This window comes from Moschus berezovskii, chromosome 15 (genome assembly GCF_049115385.1).
Source record: "Moschus berezovskii isolate FMDL1 chromosome 15, NW_MosBer_1.0, whole genome shotgun sequence".
NCBI classification, from domain to species: domain Eukaryota; kingdom Metazoa; phylum Chordata; class Mammalia; order Artiodactyla; family Moschidae; genus Moschus; species Moschus berezovskii.
Window position 1 is genome coordinate 19,933,559 of NC_142474.1, and position 16,629 is coordinate 19,950,187.

Here is a 16,629-nt window from a genome sequence, read left to right on the forward strand (position 1 = left end):
GGAAGGACCGCTTGGGATAAAACCTGCTCTCAGCAGGGAGCAAAGTCCATTCCGGTCCCGCCCCTGTGCGTTGGACCCCGCCCCGACGGCTCAGCTCGCTCGGGACTCATGAATATGCAAGACAGGGGTAGATATTTAAAGGCGTCGGCGCCAGGCGCAGGTCCCTACCCGGCGCCGCCCAGCCCGTGACTCTTCACAGCCCTAGGCCCGGCCCCTTTCGCCTGCGTGCATCACTCCGTGCGGAAACGCTGCCAGCATGTCGGACAAGCTGCCTTACAAAGTCGGTGAGTTACAGGGCGTACAGCCAGCCGCATCTGCTCCGCACCCGCTGGGGACCTTTTCGGGCGCGGCCGTGGGGCCGACCTGGGGCACTCAGGAGGACCCGCTTGAATCACTGGCACAGCGCGGTCTTGGCCGCGCGTGGCCGCCTGGGGGTTGGAGTTCCCCTGCCGCAGCTAGCTTGTCTTGGCGTGTGACCGCGAACTACGAGTTCCGGCGTGCCCCGCGAGGCAGGGTGCAGCGGCGCGGGCTGCGGAGCGGCGGCGTGTTCCGCGCAGAGTCGCCTGGGGCAGGGGCAGCGCGCACCTGGCCACGGCCTGGGACCAATGGCACCTGCCTGGACCAACGCTAGGGAGCCTGGATCCTGCCTCCTGGGCCAGGACCGGCTCCTTGACCAACTGGATAGTCCCGGGCAAGTGCCCCCCGCCTCGAGCCTCCCACGGGGAAGGCGAGGGTACTGGGGCCCCGAAGGGCGCGTGGGGGAGAGGCCTGGAGACTGAGCCCGAGGCCGGGCACGTCCACTCACCGGGAACCTTCGGTTTGTTACTCAGCCTCTGGGGTCACTCACTTGGCCAGCAAGAACAGTCCTACAGAGAATCTCGAACTTTTGGAGTGGTTAGAAAAGTCCTTCCTGCTGTCCTATGTATTGAAGCTGATACACTGATCGTTAACGTTTACTGGGCGTTTACTGTGGCATGGCACCGCTTTCTACCTTTCTTATAGATTAATTCATTTTATTCTAATGACTTTTTAGGGTAGGGACTGTTACTTTCTCATTTTATGGATTTACTGAGACATGAAAAAAGGTAACTTGCCCACACTCTTACAACTGGGAGGTGGTGGAGTAGATGCACCCAGGCTGTGCTCATCTTTTCACCACTGTATAAGTGAACACATTTGGAATAATCCTAATGAATGACCTTTCAGCAGAAACCGGTTCAGGCTGGCTAGCAATTTTTAAAGTAAATCCAGCACACCATTCAACCTGGAGAAAAGCATCAACATTTATGGAGCACTTCCTGTGTATCTGGGGATTTGCATTTGTTTACAGAATGATCTTTAAGGCTGGACTTTATCCCATTATGCTATGCTATGCTAAGTCACTTCAGTCGTGTCCAACTCTGTGTGACCCCATAGACGGAAGCCCACCAGGCGCCCCCATCCCTGGGATTCTCCAGGCAAGAACACTGGAGTGGGTTGCCATTTCCTTCTCCAATGTGTGAAAGTTAAAAGTGAAAGTGAAGTCACTCAGTCGTGTCCGACCCCTAGCAACCTCATGGACTGCAGCCTACCAGGCTCCTCTATCCATGGGATTTTCCAGGCAAGAGTACTGGAGTGGCTTGCCATTGCCTTCTCCGTTATCCCATTATACAGAGAAAGAAACTGAAGCCCTAAAAGGAAATAACTTCCAAAAACTCTCTGGAAAATAGTAACTTACCAATAGTAGTTTATCAAGTATCAGGCCAGAGTAGGTTATTGTCCCTGTTGTGTGGATGAAACTGAAGCCCAGAAAGATTAAGCAAGGTCCAGTGGCTGAGCTGGAAAAGGGGCTTGTTATTACTCTGGAGAGAAGGGTGGGTTAAGGGTTGAGGGCTTTGGGTTGTGTGGGAGGAGATAAGGCTGCATTCGGAAGTGGAGGAACTTGGCTAAGTAGGGTTGAAAGGAAGCCTCCAGCAGGGAGGGCACACTGTGCCAGACATTGCCCATATGGCATCTTTAATCCTTGGGGTCAAGGAAGGTTAGGATTATTCCCACTTCACAGATGAAGAAACAAACTCAGAGAGGGTTTTGCAACTATTCTTGACTTGTCCTAGGACAGGTGTTACTGCAGTCTCTTCAAGTCCTCAGCTCCCCTGGGCACCAAAAACCCCAGAGCTTAGAGTGCCAGACCCTCCTGTGCTCTTGAAGTTGAGGGACCCATGAAAACGCTAGGGCTGGCACAGCTGTATCCCGAGGGCAGTGAAAGAGTTCTTTTCGCTAGAGGGACAGGGGGTGGCAGAGGGGGTGGAGCTTAGGATAGGAGAGGAACCATTGTCCACTACTGGGCCCCCCCCAGAAGCCTCTGGCTCTACCAGCTCTTCCTGGCCACCAGTTCCACCCCTACTCTTGACTGGCTGTCAGCCCTGGGGCAAACATTTCTCAGCCTTTCCTCATTGGGAGTTGGACTAGGTTCAGATTTGGGGTTGGTTTTTTTTTTTTGGCTACCCGTCCACTGCCAGCCCCTCTCATGGACCTTCTCTCATTCAGTCTTAACAACAAGGAGGGTCAGTAAACATGGCCGACCCCTACTCGGTGCTCAACCCAGCTGAGAACTAGAGACACAATCTGTTTTGTAAGTGAGGAGATCTGCCCACTTTTCTGTTTCCACAGCTACCACCCCAGTCCTGGGCTCCCTCCTCACAGGTCTCTGTGAGTCTCTTGCTTCGTAGATACTTGTAGCCACCAAAGAAACCTTCTCAAAAGACAAGTCTGGTCATGAGACTCACCTTAAAACTCTACAGGAATAATCCTGACTCATCATCTTACTCCAGCTACTAGAGTCACCCTGGCATGCTCTCAGTTCCTCCAGCAGCAGTATACCAAGTTCTTCCTTCTTTCCTAAGCACCTACTGTGTGCCAGGTACTGTATCAGGTGCTGGGGAGGCTAAGAGAGCTGCTTGGGTTAAAGCCCTGAGATGGGAATATGAAGATAGTAACTAGTGAGGGGGAGAAAAGGGTCGAGAGGTGGGCAAGAAGGGTGAACAGACACCTGGGTACGGCACTGTGGCCATGTGAAGAGTTGGTTAGGGGAAGCCATTGGAGGTTGGCTTGCTTTTTTACTTTAGCAGAAGAATGGAGGTGATACATTTTAAAATTTAAAAGTTTGTTTCTCTGACTTCTGTGGGGTATTGTTTGGTTTTTTAAAGATCTAACTCTTATTAGGTGATTCCTGAATCAGGCAGCATCCCAACTAGCCACTTGAAGAGCTCTCCTGTGGGATGTTTTACTTTGATTTTAGATTTAAAGAATTCATTAACAAAAAAAAAAAAATCCACTTGTTATACACAAACAATTAGACAGTTGTTAAAAGCAAAGAAATAGAAACAATAGAGAGGGGTAGTAGCATATACATCACCAAATTGGGCTGACAACCTCCATCCAAATTTGAACAGTGCTGGGAGATCCTGAGTACCAGCAGTCTGGAGTCTCAATTGGGAAAAGGGTCCCGGGCAGTGGTCTACCCCACGGGTGAGACTTCAAATTGCAGTTTTGGGGGCTCCTGCTTGTAATCCCAGGCTGCAAGCTGATACCGTCAGTTTGCACGCAAAAATGCAGCTCTCATTTCCCCTTAACTTTTACAATGCTGTTTCTTTCCTCTTGTGAAACGGGCCCCAGGGTGGGGGTTTGGCCAGGCCTCCAGGGGCTCAGGAAATTCCAAGACCCACTCCCTCTCATAACATAAGGTGTGGCTTGACTTGCTGGTAACCAAAGCAGGCACATAGTCCATGCAGGCTCAGAAGTCAGTCAGAGGGCTGCTCTCCTGCTTCTGAAGCCTGAACAAGATGACCTGCATCTTCATTTCCCTAACATGGGGAGAACAGCAAGGAGACCAGTGAGGAGGCTGCTTCAGTGATCCAAGGTGGTGAGATGCTGTTGGATTGCTCATATTTGGGATGTTGAGACAACAGTGCTGATGGGTTGGAAGAGGGTGAAAGGGGAAAAGAGGAATCAAGAAATCATAAGTTTTTGGCTAGAGCAGCTGGTTGAATGGTGGTTTCATTTCCTAAAATGAGGAGACTGGGGGAGTAACAAGTTTGGGGGTGAGAAAAAGGAGTCATGAGGGCTCAAACTTGACACATTATCTAGATGGACAACCAAGATGCTGAGTAGGCAGTTGAATTATGAGTCTCAGGTTCAGGGGAGAAGTTTGGGCTGGAATTGAACAGGTGGGAGACACTGCTGTAGAAAAGGTATTTCAAGCCATAAAGTGGGATGAGCTCATCTGGTAGGAGAGAAGAGGGAGATGATGGAGCTGTGAGGCCCTCCAAACTTTGAGAGTCTGTTACAGGAAGGGGAACCAGGAAGGTGGAAGGGAAACCACAGAAAGACAGGCCAAGCAAAGAAAGGGATTCAGAAGGAGAGAGTACTTAGTGCTGTTGGTGCTGCAGGGAGAAACGTAAACATAGATAATTGACCAATGGCTGTGGGGCCTTACGGAGACCTTAAGGAGAGCAGTTTCAGTGGAACAGTGAAGTCATCAAAGAGGTAAGAGTATATGGGATATTGAGTGATCTAATGGAGCATATAGGATTCCCTGGTGGCTCAGCAGTAAAGAATCCGCCTGCCAATGCAGGAGATGTGGGTTCAACCCCTGGGATGGGAAGATCCCCTGGAGAAGGCAGTGGCAACCCACTCTAGTGTTCTTGCCTGGGAAATCCCATGGACAGAGGAGCCTAGTGGGCTACAGTCCATGGGGTCACAAGAGTTGGATATGACTTAGTGACTGAACCACCGCCACCATGCCATTTTATATAAGGCAATTGAGCATCTGAGAATTTTGGTATCCATAGAGGTTCCCAGAACCAATCCCCTGTAGGTATCAAGGGATAACTAATAGCATCCACTGAAGCCCGAAGATGTAGACTAGTGTTAAAGTCCAATGTTCATGCTAACCAACCCCCCAAATTCAGCAGTTAACCTGCCTGTTACAGGCAAGGTGGGTTTAGGTAGATCTCTCTGTGGAAGAATGGGCTCCCTGCAGGCAGGCTGGTTGTTGCTTGCTTGCAAAAGAGGGGAGAACTGAACTGTGCATGCCCAGTTTTTTCCTTCTAATTTTACTAATTAAACAGGTTGCTCCACCTCCCCTGGGCAGAGAGAGGCCAAGAGCTGTTAGTTACACAGATGAATTCCCTCCAGATGGGAAGAAATGACAGGGGTGAAGAAACGTTTCTCTGTCTTCAAGGAGATCAAAGAATGGTGCTGAGTCCAAGGTGTTAGGTTATATCACTTAGGAGTGTTGAAGTCACCAAGAGTGGTGATTAGGAAGATGGAGAACCAGGAGCTAAAATCTTTAGGGAATGAGGAGGTTGGTAGGTGGCAAGCAGAAAGGGTAAGAGGCATGTTTAGGCTGATAGCTATTTATTTTTCAAGGGAGCACTTAACCTGTGTTGTAATCATGTTCCTCTGTGTGTTTGCCTTAGTCACTCAGTTGTGTCCGACCCTTTGCCACGCCATGGACTGTAGCCCGCCAGGCTCCTCTGTCCATGGGATATTCCAGGCAAGAATACTGGAGTGGGTTGCCATTCCCATCTCTAGGGGATCTTCCTAACCCAGGGATTGAACCTGGGTCTCCTGCATTGCAGGCAGATTCTTTACCATCTGAGTCACGAGAGAAGTCCTTATGTTCCTGGGGGATTCTTTAATTAAATGTGTTCTCCCACAAGGCTGTAAGTAGGCTGCGGTTAGGCAGGGACCATGTCTTTCTTTTTTGACTGCCCTGGCTCCAGGAAATCCTTGTTGAATCAGTGAGACTGCAGCCAGCCTAGTGTTTCGAGTCCACAGGGGATGAGTGTGGAGTGGCGGGTGCTTCATGGTTGATGGGATGAGGTAGCTCATGAACTTCCATCCATCCTGCCCCTGCAGCTGACATCAGCCTGGCCGCTTGGGGACGCAAGGCCCTGGACCTGGCAGAGAATGAGATGCCGGGCCTGATGCGCATGCGGGAAATGTACTCGGCCTCCAAGCCTCTGAAGGGCGCCCGCATTGCCGGCTGCCTGCACATGACCGTGGAGACCGCCGTCCTCATTGAGACCCTCGTCGCCCTGGGTGCTGAGGTGAGGCCTGAAGCAGCAGTTCTTGCGGAGCCGGGAACTCTGTAGTCTTGTTTCCCCTCAGGCCCAGCAGGGGCTCCAGCTCCAGCCTTGTCACGGGCGCCCCTCACTGCCATTGGTGGTGACTGTTCTGCTGCTTTGCTCTCACTGGGAAGATGGCGTCTGGTCACCCTCAATTCACATTCTCCTGACTGGGGAAGCTCTAGCAGGAAAGACTCAAGCCCAGAGCCCTACTGAGTCATCTAAGGGTCTGACTCCCATAGGCCCTCCCGGGGTCACGTGCTTGCTCTTGGCCAATCACGGCTGCTGGACAGATGGTGCACTCTGATTGGTTCAGCCTGGGTCATGTGTACCGATGATTGCAGCTCTTCCAAGTTCTCTGAAGATGTTTTACGCGGGGCGGGGTCGGTTGTGGTGCAGGGGAGCCAGAACCAACTGAGTCCAGCAGGGTTCAGTCTTTGGCCTGCTTCTTTCTTTTCTACAGTCACTCTCTTCAGTGGTCTGATTTTATGGTTTTAAATACTGTTTATATGGTTATGTCATAAAATAAACAATATTTATATGATATGGTACATCGTATCCAGCAACTGATGTACCATCTCCACTTGGAGATCTGATTGATTGACATCGCAACCTCAACATGTCTAAACAAACTCATGATTTCCTACACTTCTTGGTGTCTTCCCCATGTAAGCAATAACAGGCTTCAGCCTTACAGGTTCTCTCCGTTCAGGAACCTGGGGTCATCCCTGATTCCTCTTTTTCTCTCTTACTCCAACAAACTAATCCTCCCAACAAATCCTGTCAGCTCAACCTTCAGAATAATATTTATCCCCTCCACTGCTATAGTTGCATATCTTAACACTAACAACAGCTTCTTCACTTGTCTCCTTGCTTCCTTGTGGAGCCCTTCCCCCTCCACATGGCAGAGTCTTGTTTTCCCATAAGTTAGGTCTTGTCAGTGCTCTGCCTCCCATCCACTCACCAGGGTCCCCAGCCTGTGGTTGCAGAACCCGTTGGATGTGGATCCCAGGCCTCTCATCCCTAGATTCAGGGCCTTTTCTTATCCCTGTCTAGTGACCCTGGTCTTCTCACCTGGCTGTGACCAGCCCTGTCTTGCTGGCTCTTTCAGGTGCGGTGGTCCAGCTGCAATATCTTCTCCACCCAGGACCATGCAGCAGCTGCTATTGCCAAGGCTGGCATTCCAGGTGAGTCCTTGCTTCTGGGGGATACAGAAATACAGGAAGGGGCTCTGATTTTCTCTGTTTACTTCACTTCACTTTTACTGCTGCAGACCTCCCTACAGCAGGGGAGAGGAGTCATGGCCACAGAATCCTAGCCTAGAGACCCATTGGAAAGAGCCGTTTTGTCCAGCCGTCATCTCAGATCCTATTGAAAGCACTCACTTGCCCTAGTCAAGTCAGTGATTGGGAATCACATGATGTTGAAGAGGGGGAAGTTCCTTAAAAGGAGGATGTGGGTCTGTTTCCCAAAGAATCAGGAAGGGGTACTGGGCAGAAAGAGTCCCAGAGATTCACTGCATAGTATCTGATGGTCTAGGGTACTGGAGAAGGACCACAACCAAAGAGGAAGGACTTTCTCACAGGCTGCTGGAGAAACAGAAACAAGTCTGCTTGGGCTTGGAGGGACGTGGTTGGGTCAGACGATGATGAAATAGGACATTATTCACAGTTCCTTCTAACTAGCTGCAGGTGGAAGAGTTGGGGAAGACCTCTCCAGCGACTGACCAAGGATCGGCATGTCCCCAACTCCTCAGCCTAGTTTGGACTCCATGGCCCCTTTCTGGAAAGGCCTTGTTTTCAAGACCATTATCTGCCCCAGTTTGAGTGAAGGGAAGTTGACCTTGCTTGGCAGGTGTCCTTTACTCACAGGAGGTTCTTGGGAGCCCCACACCTGTGTCGCAGTTGTATCAAATGATGGGAGGAGCCTAGGCTGGCAGTCAGGAACACTGGACTCTGTCGCTTGCTCAGCATTGCCATGCTGGGACTTCTCTGGTGGCCCAGTGGTAAAGACTCAGGGCTTTTGGTGCAGGGGGCATGGATTTGATCCCTGGTTGGGGAACTAGGATCCCACATGCTGTGCTGCCAAAAACAGCAACAGCAGAGTGTCATGATGAGTGACCTGGGCACATCTCAGCCCCTCTCTGGGCATCTGTTTGTGATGATGATGGTAATGCCAGCCTCACAGGGTTTCTGTGAAGACAAATGAGATGGGGGCAAGAAGCAGTAAGAGTAACACCTGATACAGAGAAAGTGCTCCATACACAGTAGCTGCTGTTAGATTTTGGCCAGACTGTGGGCCCATAAATGGACCCTGGATCTTGTCTCTCGAGTCCACCTCATGTGGCTCCCTCCTACTGTCACACCTCCCTCCCAGCAGTAGGTACTGTGGGTAGGAACCCTGGTCACTGTGAGCTGGGGGCCCAGACAGACGAGGGTAGGAAAAAAAAGAAGAGTGAGAAAGGAAAGAATTATTTCCAGACACTTATATATAGGGGGTCTGTGTTTGGCTTCTGTACTACTATTGACAATGAAACTGAGACTCAGAGGTGAAGTGATTTGCTGAAAGTGACACAGCTGGGCAGTTCAGAACCAGGATTCACACTCTGATACCTCTGGCTCCAAGTTGCGTCTTTAGCACTGCTGAGTCCTCAGAGAGGCTTTAGGTGGCTGGGGATGGAAATTAGGAAGGAGATAGTCTTAAGTCTACCTAGGTGGGTCCCTGGAGCAGATGCCATTGTGGAGGGCCAGCCCTGACATGCTGCTCACTCTCCAGTGTATGCCTGGAAGGGTGAAACGGACGAGGAGTACCTGTGGTGCATTGAACAGACGCTATACTTCAAAGATGGGCCCCTCAACATGATTCTGGATGACGGTGGTGACCTCACCAACCTCATCCACACCAAGTACCCGCAGCTCCTGTCAGGTGAGTAGGGCAGGTCAGTGGGCTGGGTGCTGGTGGTCTAAATGGGTCTTGCTTGTCCACATGAGCGCGGCAGGCCTGGCAGGACTCCTGGTGCCTCAAGCAGCAGATTTTGTGGAAGATGGGATATCCGCAGGCTCCTGTAAGCATGCTGGGGCCCATCTTCTGGGCTGGGGCAGCTGGGGGAAGGCTGGCTGAGATGATGGCCCGAGGGCAAGCATAAGGCCAGGGCTGAGAACAGCTGGGAAGCTTTGTTAAAAGCAGGGTGGGGAGGGAAGTAGGGAATGTTTTAGTGAGTGCAAAGGCCCTGAGGTAGGAAAGGATCGACCTTTCAGGAAACAGAAAGTTAGCCAGCATGGCAACTTCCTTCACTGGAGCCTTAGTGAAGATCAGATGTGTAAAAAGTTATAATAAACTCAGCGAGAGAGTGGGCTTAGTGCTGAGAGCAAAGGGAAGTAATTGGATGGTATTGAAAAGACGTCTCTGGAAATATAAATGTTAAGTGTGACTACTGTGTAGAGGACGCGTTGTGGCAGGGACGAGAGGAGTGGGGATGGAGAGTCTGTGAGCTGTTGGGAGGTAGAATCTGAGGCCTAGTGAAGGTGGCAGCTCCTCCCTCGTGCTGGCCCATGTGATTAGGTGGACTGTGGTATAGGTTCCAGAGATGGGAAGCCAGAAAGAGGAACATCTTTAGAAGGCAAAGGTGAGGAATTCAGGTGAGTTCAGTTGTGGGCTCTCTTAGGCTCTTGGAGTCCCATCCCAGAGGCCATTCCTTCCTGGCCTGAAATCTGTCCCCTCCCCTCTTGTTCAGGCATCCGAGGCATCTCTGAAGAGACCACGACAGGGGTCCACAACCTGTACAAGATGATGGCCAGCGGGGTCCTGAAGGTGCCGGCCATCAATGTCAACGACTCTGTCACCAAGGTGAGCCTGGGGAGCAGCAGTGGCTCCTGCTGTTGGTTTCCAGAGCAGCTCAGGAGTAGGCCCTGAAGGAGGCCCCCGGGGAGGCTGCCGCTGAGGGATTTAGCCCTCACTTGGTGGGGAAAGGGGTTGTAGACTGAAAGTGATGAGTGCATTAAACAGACAAAGGATTGCGCAGTGATCGTCAGAGCAGGGCATCAGGAGGTCTAAAGTGAAGCAGATTCTTTGGGCAGTCTCTCATAGTTGAGCCTCAGGAAGCCTTCTGGACTGGCTGAGAAAGACTGGGGAGAAAGTCGTGGGGCTGAGCAGGGGCAAGGGGCACATGAACACACTGGCTGGTGGGGAGAAGTCCCAGGAGGTGATCAGCCCAAGGCCCAGTAGGCTGAGATGTTGAGAGTGGGTCTGAGGCCCCAGGCTTTGCCTGCCCCCATCCCCACCTCGCCCCCTCTCCTCTCAGAGCAAGTTTGACAACCTCTATGGCTGCCGGGAGTCCCTCATAGATGGCATCAAGCGGGCCACAGACGTCATGATTGCGGGCAAGGTGGCGGTGGTCGCGGGCTATGGCGACGTGGGCAAGGGCTGTGCCCAGGCCCTGAGGGGATTCGGGGCCCGCGTCATCATCACGGAGATTGACCCCATCAACGCACTTCAAGCTGCCATGGAGGGTATGATAGAGCGGGGGTTGGCCATCAGCTGCTGGGGCCAGAGGAGGGGCGTGGCCATGCTGGCTGACCCACAGGGGCTGTCTCTACACAGGCTACGAGGTGACCACCATGGATGAGGCCTGTCAGGAGGGCAACATCTTTGTCACCACCACGGGCTGTATTGACATCATCGTTGGCCAGTAGGTGCCGGTGTGGTGGTGGGGGTCCTAGGGAGTGAAGGAGGGGACAGGCGTGGGGCTGCCCTTGGTCGCTGACCCTCTCTCACGGACTGAGGCTCCCCCACAGGCACTTTGAACAGATGAAAGATGATGCTATTGTGTGTAACATTGGGCACTTTGACGTGGAGATCGATGTCAAGTGGCTGAACGAGAACGCTGTGGAGAAGGTGAACATCAAGCCCCAGGTGAGGAGCCCCAGCCCTACCAGCAGGCTTGGCAGATGGAGCACCAAGGGGGGCGTGCCTGTGGGCTGGCCCCCGAGGAGGACAGATGACGAGGCTCTGGCGACCTGGGCAGTGGGATGGGAGGAAGAGGTTTCAGGCTGCTTAAATTGGAATATTGGAGGGAGGCCAAGGGACCTCTTTTTTAAAGCTCCCTGGAGGATTCTGATATGCAGCCGAGGTTGAGTACCACTGCATCTGTCTTACTGATTGATTTTATTTTTGGCTACTCTGGGTCTTGCACAGGCTTCTCCTTGTGGTGGCTTCTCTCGTGGAACATGGCCTCTCGAGCGCAGGCTCAGTAGTTGTGGCACATGGGCTTAGTTGCTCTGAGGCATGTGGGATCTTCCTGGACCAGGGATCAAACCCATGTCACCTGCATAGATTCTTATCTATGGGACCACCAGGGAAATTCTACATTTAGCTTTTTACTAAGCATGGTGATTGAGAACCTGGGATCTGTCCTCAGACTGTCCAGGCTCAAATTACTCTGGACAAGGAACTTAACCCTTTAAACCTCAGTTCCTTTATCTGTGAAATGGGGATAATACCAGTACTTAATTTATAGGATTGTTAGTAGAATTAAATGTAATTTTTATATATTGTATACACACACAGTTACATGTGTGTTCTTAGCCCAGGGCCTGTGCCAGTAATAATATTAAAATACCATTAGCTAATGTGTAGTACTTAAATTAAGTGCCTTGCACATGTGAGCTCTTTAAATTCTCACAGTAGATGTATGAGGTCTGCAACTCAGAGTTGTTTAATAAATACTGGCTTTTATTATTAATTGTGTGTCCCGGTCCCTATGCTGGAGGCTGTTCTAGGGCAGTCTAGGCCCTTTGTGGGCACTGCTGGAGGCAGGGAGGCCTGCTAGGCAGGAGGATGGGATGAGGATGGGGTGGACACCGGGAGCAGTGCCTGCCAGTCCTTACCGCTGCTCTGCCCACTTGCAGGTGGACCGCTACTTGTTGAAGAATGGGCACCGCATCATCCTGCTGGCTGAGGGCCGGCTGGTCAACCTGGGCTGTGCCATGGGCCACCCTAGCTTTGTGATGAGCAACTCCTTCACCAACCAGGTGCTGGCGCAGATTGAGCTCTGGACCCACCCGGACAAGTACCCTGTCGGGGTCCACTTCTTGCCCAAGAAGGTGGGTTCCTACCTGCACCCCTGGCCACGGGTCATGTGACCTGGGCTCCCCAAGCAGGGCTTGCCTGAGTTCATACAGCGCTTGCCTCCACTCTTGAAGATCTTTTTTTAAAAATAAACAAAAAACAAACTCTTGAAGGTCTTAACAGGGTCCCCCTCAGGGCAGAAGTCATTCTCTCCATTTAACAGAGGAGGAAAGTGAGGCTCAATGCAGGGAATAACTTTTTGAGTAGCCAGGCTGGGTGGTGAGAAGAGCATGGGCTTTGGAGAGAGACACATCCAGGTTTGAATCTCAGCCTGTGTAACCAGGTTACTTCACTTCTGAGCCTCCATTTCCTTCTCTGTAACGTGAAGGTAATAGTACCTCTGTAAGGATTGTGAGGACTTCCTTAGGTCACAGGTCACAAACACACATGTCCACTAAGGATGAATGGGCTGGAGGGGAACTGAGCAAAGAACATTGCCCCAGTGGAAGGGGCTGGCTGCCTGTTATCAACCTGGGCGCTTTGGGTCAGGGCTCCTGACATTTCAGAGGAAGCCAGATATCAATATTTTTGTGTGAAATATTCAATTTTAAATATAACTGGGTGGGTTAACTTGGACTTGTTTGTAAGCCAGATGCAGCCTAGAGGCTGCACGTTTGTGGCCTTGGAATGGGGTGATGCTGCTCACACACTGGGCATGGCCCCGACATTCTGCGAGTGTGTGGTCAGGGTAACGATGACAGTGAGGTCATCTGACATCAAGTGCAGCACTCGTCCTAACACCCCACGCGTTGCCCTCCCTCGGGGGTCAGAATGCTGTGTCTTAGTGCTGGCTCTTCAGCATCATGGGCAAATTTGGTTTTGCTACTTAGCCTGATTGGGCCTCAGTGTCCCTCTCAGCTACGTGGTGAGAGTAGTTCTTGCTTCTAACCTTTGACTACTGGTGAGGCTGTGATAGAGTCTTCATATCTCTCCTCCCACCCTTTGAGAAGCTGCTTCTGCCAACTAATGAGAAGTAGGAAGAGGCCGGGGTGTCTGTCCCCCGAGCCAGCCAACTCCTCTCCCCCTAGTCTTCCTCAGGTACTGTCTTGTCTGACCAGATGGTTCACCTCTGAGGGCGTCAGGGGGCTGTCCTGTCCTGTGCAGCCTGCCAGGTCCCCATACTTGTGGTAGGGTTAAAAAAGCCTCATTGACCCCTCATCCGATCTCACTTGGAGGAAATAGGGCGGTAGTGAGAAAAGGGGCAGGCCTCTGAGATGAGACCAGGGTTAGAAGTGAAAGGTAAAGAGCTCACCTCCTACCCCAGCACCTGGCCCCATCCTTCTCTCCTTTCTCCATCACTGCCTTGGCATGGGTTGGGGACATGCTTCACGCTCACGTGCATTGTGTGGGGCAGGGGATTATTGACCATGACAGCATGAGCAGCCCGCTTTATTAAGGTGCCTGCACCATGCCCTCTTGAATATCACTGATCTTGTAAGAACTGTGAGAGATCCAGCCTACAGATGAGGGAACTTAAGGTTCAGAGACTGACTTGCCCCGACAGCTGTAAAGTACTGGACCAAGAGTAGATCAGCCCTGTCTGTCCGGGTTGTTAACCATTACGACACACTGCCCTCCAGGTGCAGGGTGCCCTTCAGTGTGGGGTGCAGGCCAGGCCAAGTGAAGGGAGGATTCATTGTGTCCTCAGGTCATTGGAGACCTTCATTCTGCCTCCAGAACTGCCATGGCCTTAGGGCTAGACTCTGCTCCTGCCTTTGCCTGCCTCTCCCCAGTTTCTTCATTTGTTAAATAGAAAAATAAACCCTGGCCTCCTCCTTAGGGATGTTTGCCTCTAATGAAACAGTGAATGTGAAACCACTTGGGAACGTAAAGCTCTCTGGGCTGTGAAGTGAAAGTCACTCAGTCGTGTCCGACTCTGTGACACCACAGACTATAGTCCATGGAATTCTCCAGGCCAGAATACTGGAGGGTAGCTGTTCCCTTCTCCAGGGAAACTTCCCGACCTAGGGATCGAACCTGGGTCTTCCACATTGCAGGCGGATTCTTTACTAGCTGAGCTACCAGGGAAGCCACCAGGGATCTGGGTTGTGGATAAAGGCGATTGTGCCATTATGGGATGGTGGGATGGGACTTGAGACAAGAAGTCACCCAGGCAGGGCTGCAGTCATCTGAAGGCTTGACTGGAGCTGGAAGAGCCACTTCACATCATCGTGGGCGGGAGGTTCCTTACCACATGAGTGTCTCCTCCATAGAGCTGCTTAAGTTTCCTTATGAGATGGCAACTGGCTTCCCCCAAATCCGGGGGAGAGCAAAGGAGGAAGCTGAAGTACCTTTTAGCTCCCAGTTTTCAAGTCACGCATCATCATTTCTGCTTCATTCTGTTCATTAGAAATGAGCCACTTGAGGGGTGAGGACTTAGGCTTCACCTCTTGAAGGAGGAAGGCATGTTATGAATTTATAGACAGATTTTTAAGGATATATTTGGAAGGCGGCTATGGTCACTACTGCTCAGGAAGTACTTTAAAACAACCACAACCAGTGTAATCCAAAAAGGAACGCTATTGGTTCTGTATTGGCAGAGTGTCAGATTCAGACACTGGATCCGGGGATTCATTGGCATCGGAGCTCTGTCTTTCTCTGTTTCTTGGCTCTTTTGTTCTCCCTGCATTCACTTCACTTGTCAAATTGACTTGCTATTGGTGAGCTGAGACCAGTGGCCTCCCTGTTTAGGAATCCTGAGAGCCCCTGTCATGATGGTATGCCCTGTTCATTGATAAATTCCTGGAAGCATTTTGGTTAGCTGCTTAGGTTGATGGAGGGTGAAGGAGGAGATGTAATTGATGGTCCCACCAGGGCTGCCTGGAGGGGAAGATGTAATTTGATTCCCCCTGGAAGAAGAGCTGAGCAGCCCAAACCCAGACACATCCAGTGTGAGGACAGGATGAAGTAATACGCTTAACACCCGGCAGATGTCACAATAGAACCGTTCCTGCCTCTTTGGGCAGCGAGAAGATGGAGGTTAGGGGTCCCAGAGCACGGCACTGATTCCAGCTTTTCCTGTGTTTCTCTGCAGCTGGATGAAGCAGTGGCTGAAGCCCACCTGGGCAAGCTGAACGTGAAGCTGACTAAGCTGACTGAGAAGCAGGCCCAGTACCTGGGCATGTCCCGTGAAGGCCCGTTCAAGCCTGATCACTACCGCTACTGAGAACCGGGCCTGCCCTTTGCCTTCCAGCTACTGTCCTTGCCTGGGTCCCACCTCTCCTCCCCAAGAGCAAACGGCACCACCTTAGAGATTGGTTTGATAACGTCCCCCATTGACTCCCTGGGGCTCATCACTCAGTCTTTGGCCTCTCCTGCATCCCTCATGCTGTTCCAAGTGTGGCAGGGGGAATTGAGAAGTCTCTCCTCTAGCCCTGGTCATAATGGAGGTACATGGGGGTTACCCACAGGGAACCATGAGCTCAGGGGTTCAGGAACTGCTCACTCAGTCCTTCCTTAGGCTGGAAGTTGGCAGTGGTGGTCAGAAAGCCCATGCACTTTACCATTCAGGCCTTCACTTGGCCTGTGGACTTTAGACTCATGTTCTTGGTTTACAGGTTTATTGGTTCCTCGGCCCATGACAGATGAGAAGGAGCTATGTCAAAGGGTGTGGAGGAACTGTGGGAGTTTGAGTGCTCCGGAGAGCCTGGCTTAGTGCTTAGCATTCTCTTAAACCTCAGAACAATGAGGTTGGTACTTTTAGTCCCTATTTTACAGGGGTTGGAATATATTGTTAAGCGAGAAAAGACAAGAAGAATGACAGCCAGCGGTTAAGAGGGGCCAGAGAAACATAAAAGCACATTGTAACTTGATGGTTCCCATCATAGCTCTGGGTCAAAAAGAGGTTAATTTGGTTTATAATGTTAAAAGAGAGCAAGAAGGTGGGTTAATAAAAATTTTGGTGCCTAAAAGAATTTTGAGCCTTTATTTTATAGAAAATCCATTGCCAACAATGTGTGGTGTGAACCAAGGGGTCTGATATGCTGTAATAGTCTGCTGTGTTGCAGTGTGGGGTGATAAGAGCTGCAGGCAAACCCTTGGGCTTGAAAGAATGGGTCAAATGAGAGAACTCTTACATCTTCAGGTGTGTCTTTTGCAAACAGCCTGCTTTTTTTAACCGAACTTAAAAGACTCATTTAATAGGTGAGTTATGACTATTTATAGTTATTGTAATCTCGATATTTATTTCTTCTACCTTATTTTTTTCTGTTTCAATTTATATTTTCTTTTTCTCCTCATTTTCACTTAGGATTGATCCAGTACTCCATCGGGGACTGTCATTTATTGAGCACCTGCTGAGTGTTAGGTGTTTTGTAGTTTATTTTCACTGTCCTCACAATGAGCTTAGTAATATTCTAATTTTATAGATGAGAATGAAGACTTACAGAGGTTA

The 16,629-nt window shown here is 50.9% G+C and overlaps 1 protein-coding gene and 1 pseudogene across 1 annotated transcript; one reads left to right on the forward strand and one right to left on the reverse strand.

Annotated features, from left to right (window-relative positions):
* Nucleotides 1-146: 146 nt before the first annotated feature.
* Nucleotides 147-16,158, forward strand: AHCY (adenosylhomocysteinase). The gene is made up of 10 exons (XM_055435888.2): nucleotides 147-284; nucleotides 5,902-6,092; nucleotides 7,222-7,297; nucleotides 8,886-9,035; nucleotides 9,844-9,956; nucleotides 10,411-10,618; nucleotides 10,710-10,797; nucleotides 10,904-11,021; nucleotides 12,017-12,211; nucleotides 15,271-16,158. Exons 1-10 carry the CDS (start codon nucleotides 257-259, stop codon nucleotides 15,400-15,402), a joined length of 1,299 nt encoding a protein of 432 aa, XP_055291863.2. The 5' UTR covers nucleotides 147-256; the 3' UTR covers nucleotides 15,403-16,158.
* LOC148775356 (uncharacterized) lies at nucleotides 373-5,884 on the reverse strand (annotated as a pseudogene).
* Nucleotides 16,159-16,629: the final 471 nt, after the last annotated feature.

Bases quoted from the DNA above. Each gene is read 5' to 3' on its own strand.
- AHCY (XM_055435888.2), top strand. From the start codon at position 257: ATGTCGGACAAGCTGCCTTACAAAGTCG. The intron at 7,298-8,885 runs GTGAGTCCTTGC...CTCACTCTCCAG, and splicing joins TGCCAAGGCTGGCATTCCAG to TGTATGCCTGGAAGGGTGAA. The intron at 10,619-10,709 runs GTATGATAGAGC...GTCTCTACACAG, and splicing joins ACTTCAAGCTGCCATGGAGG to GCTACGAGGTGACCACCATG.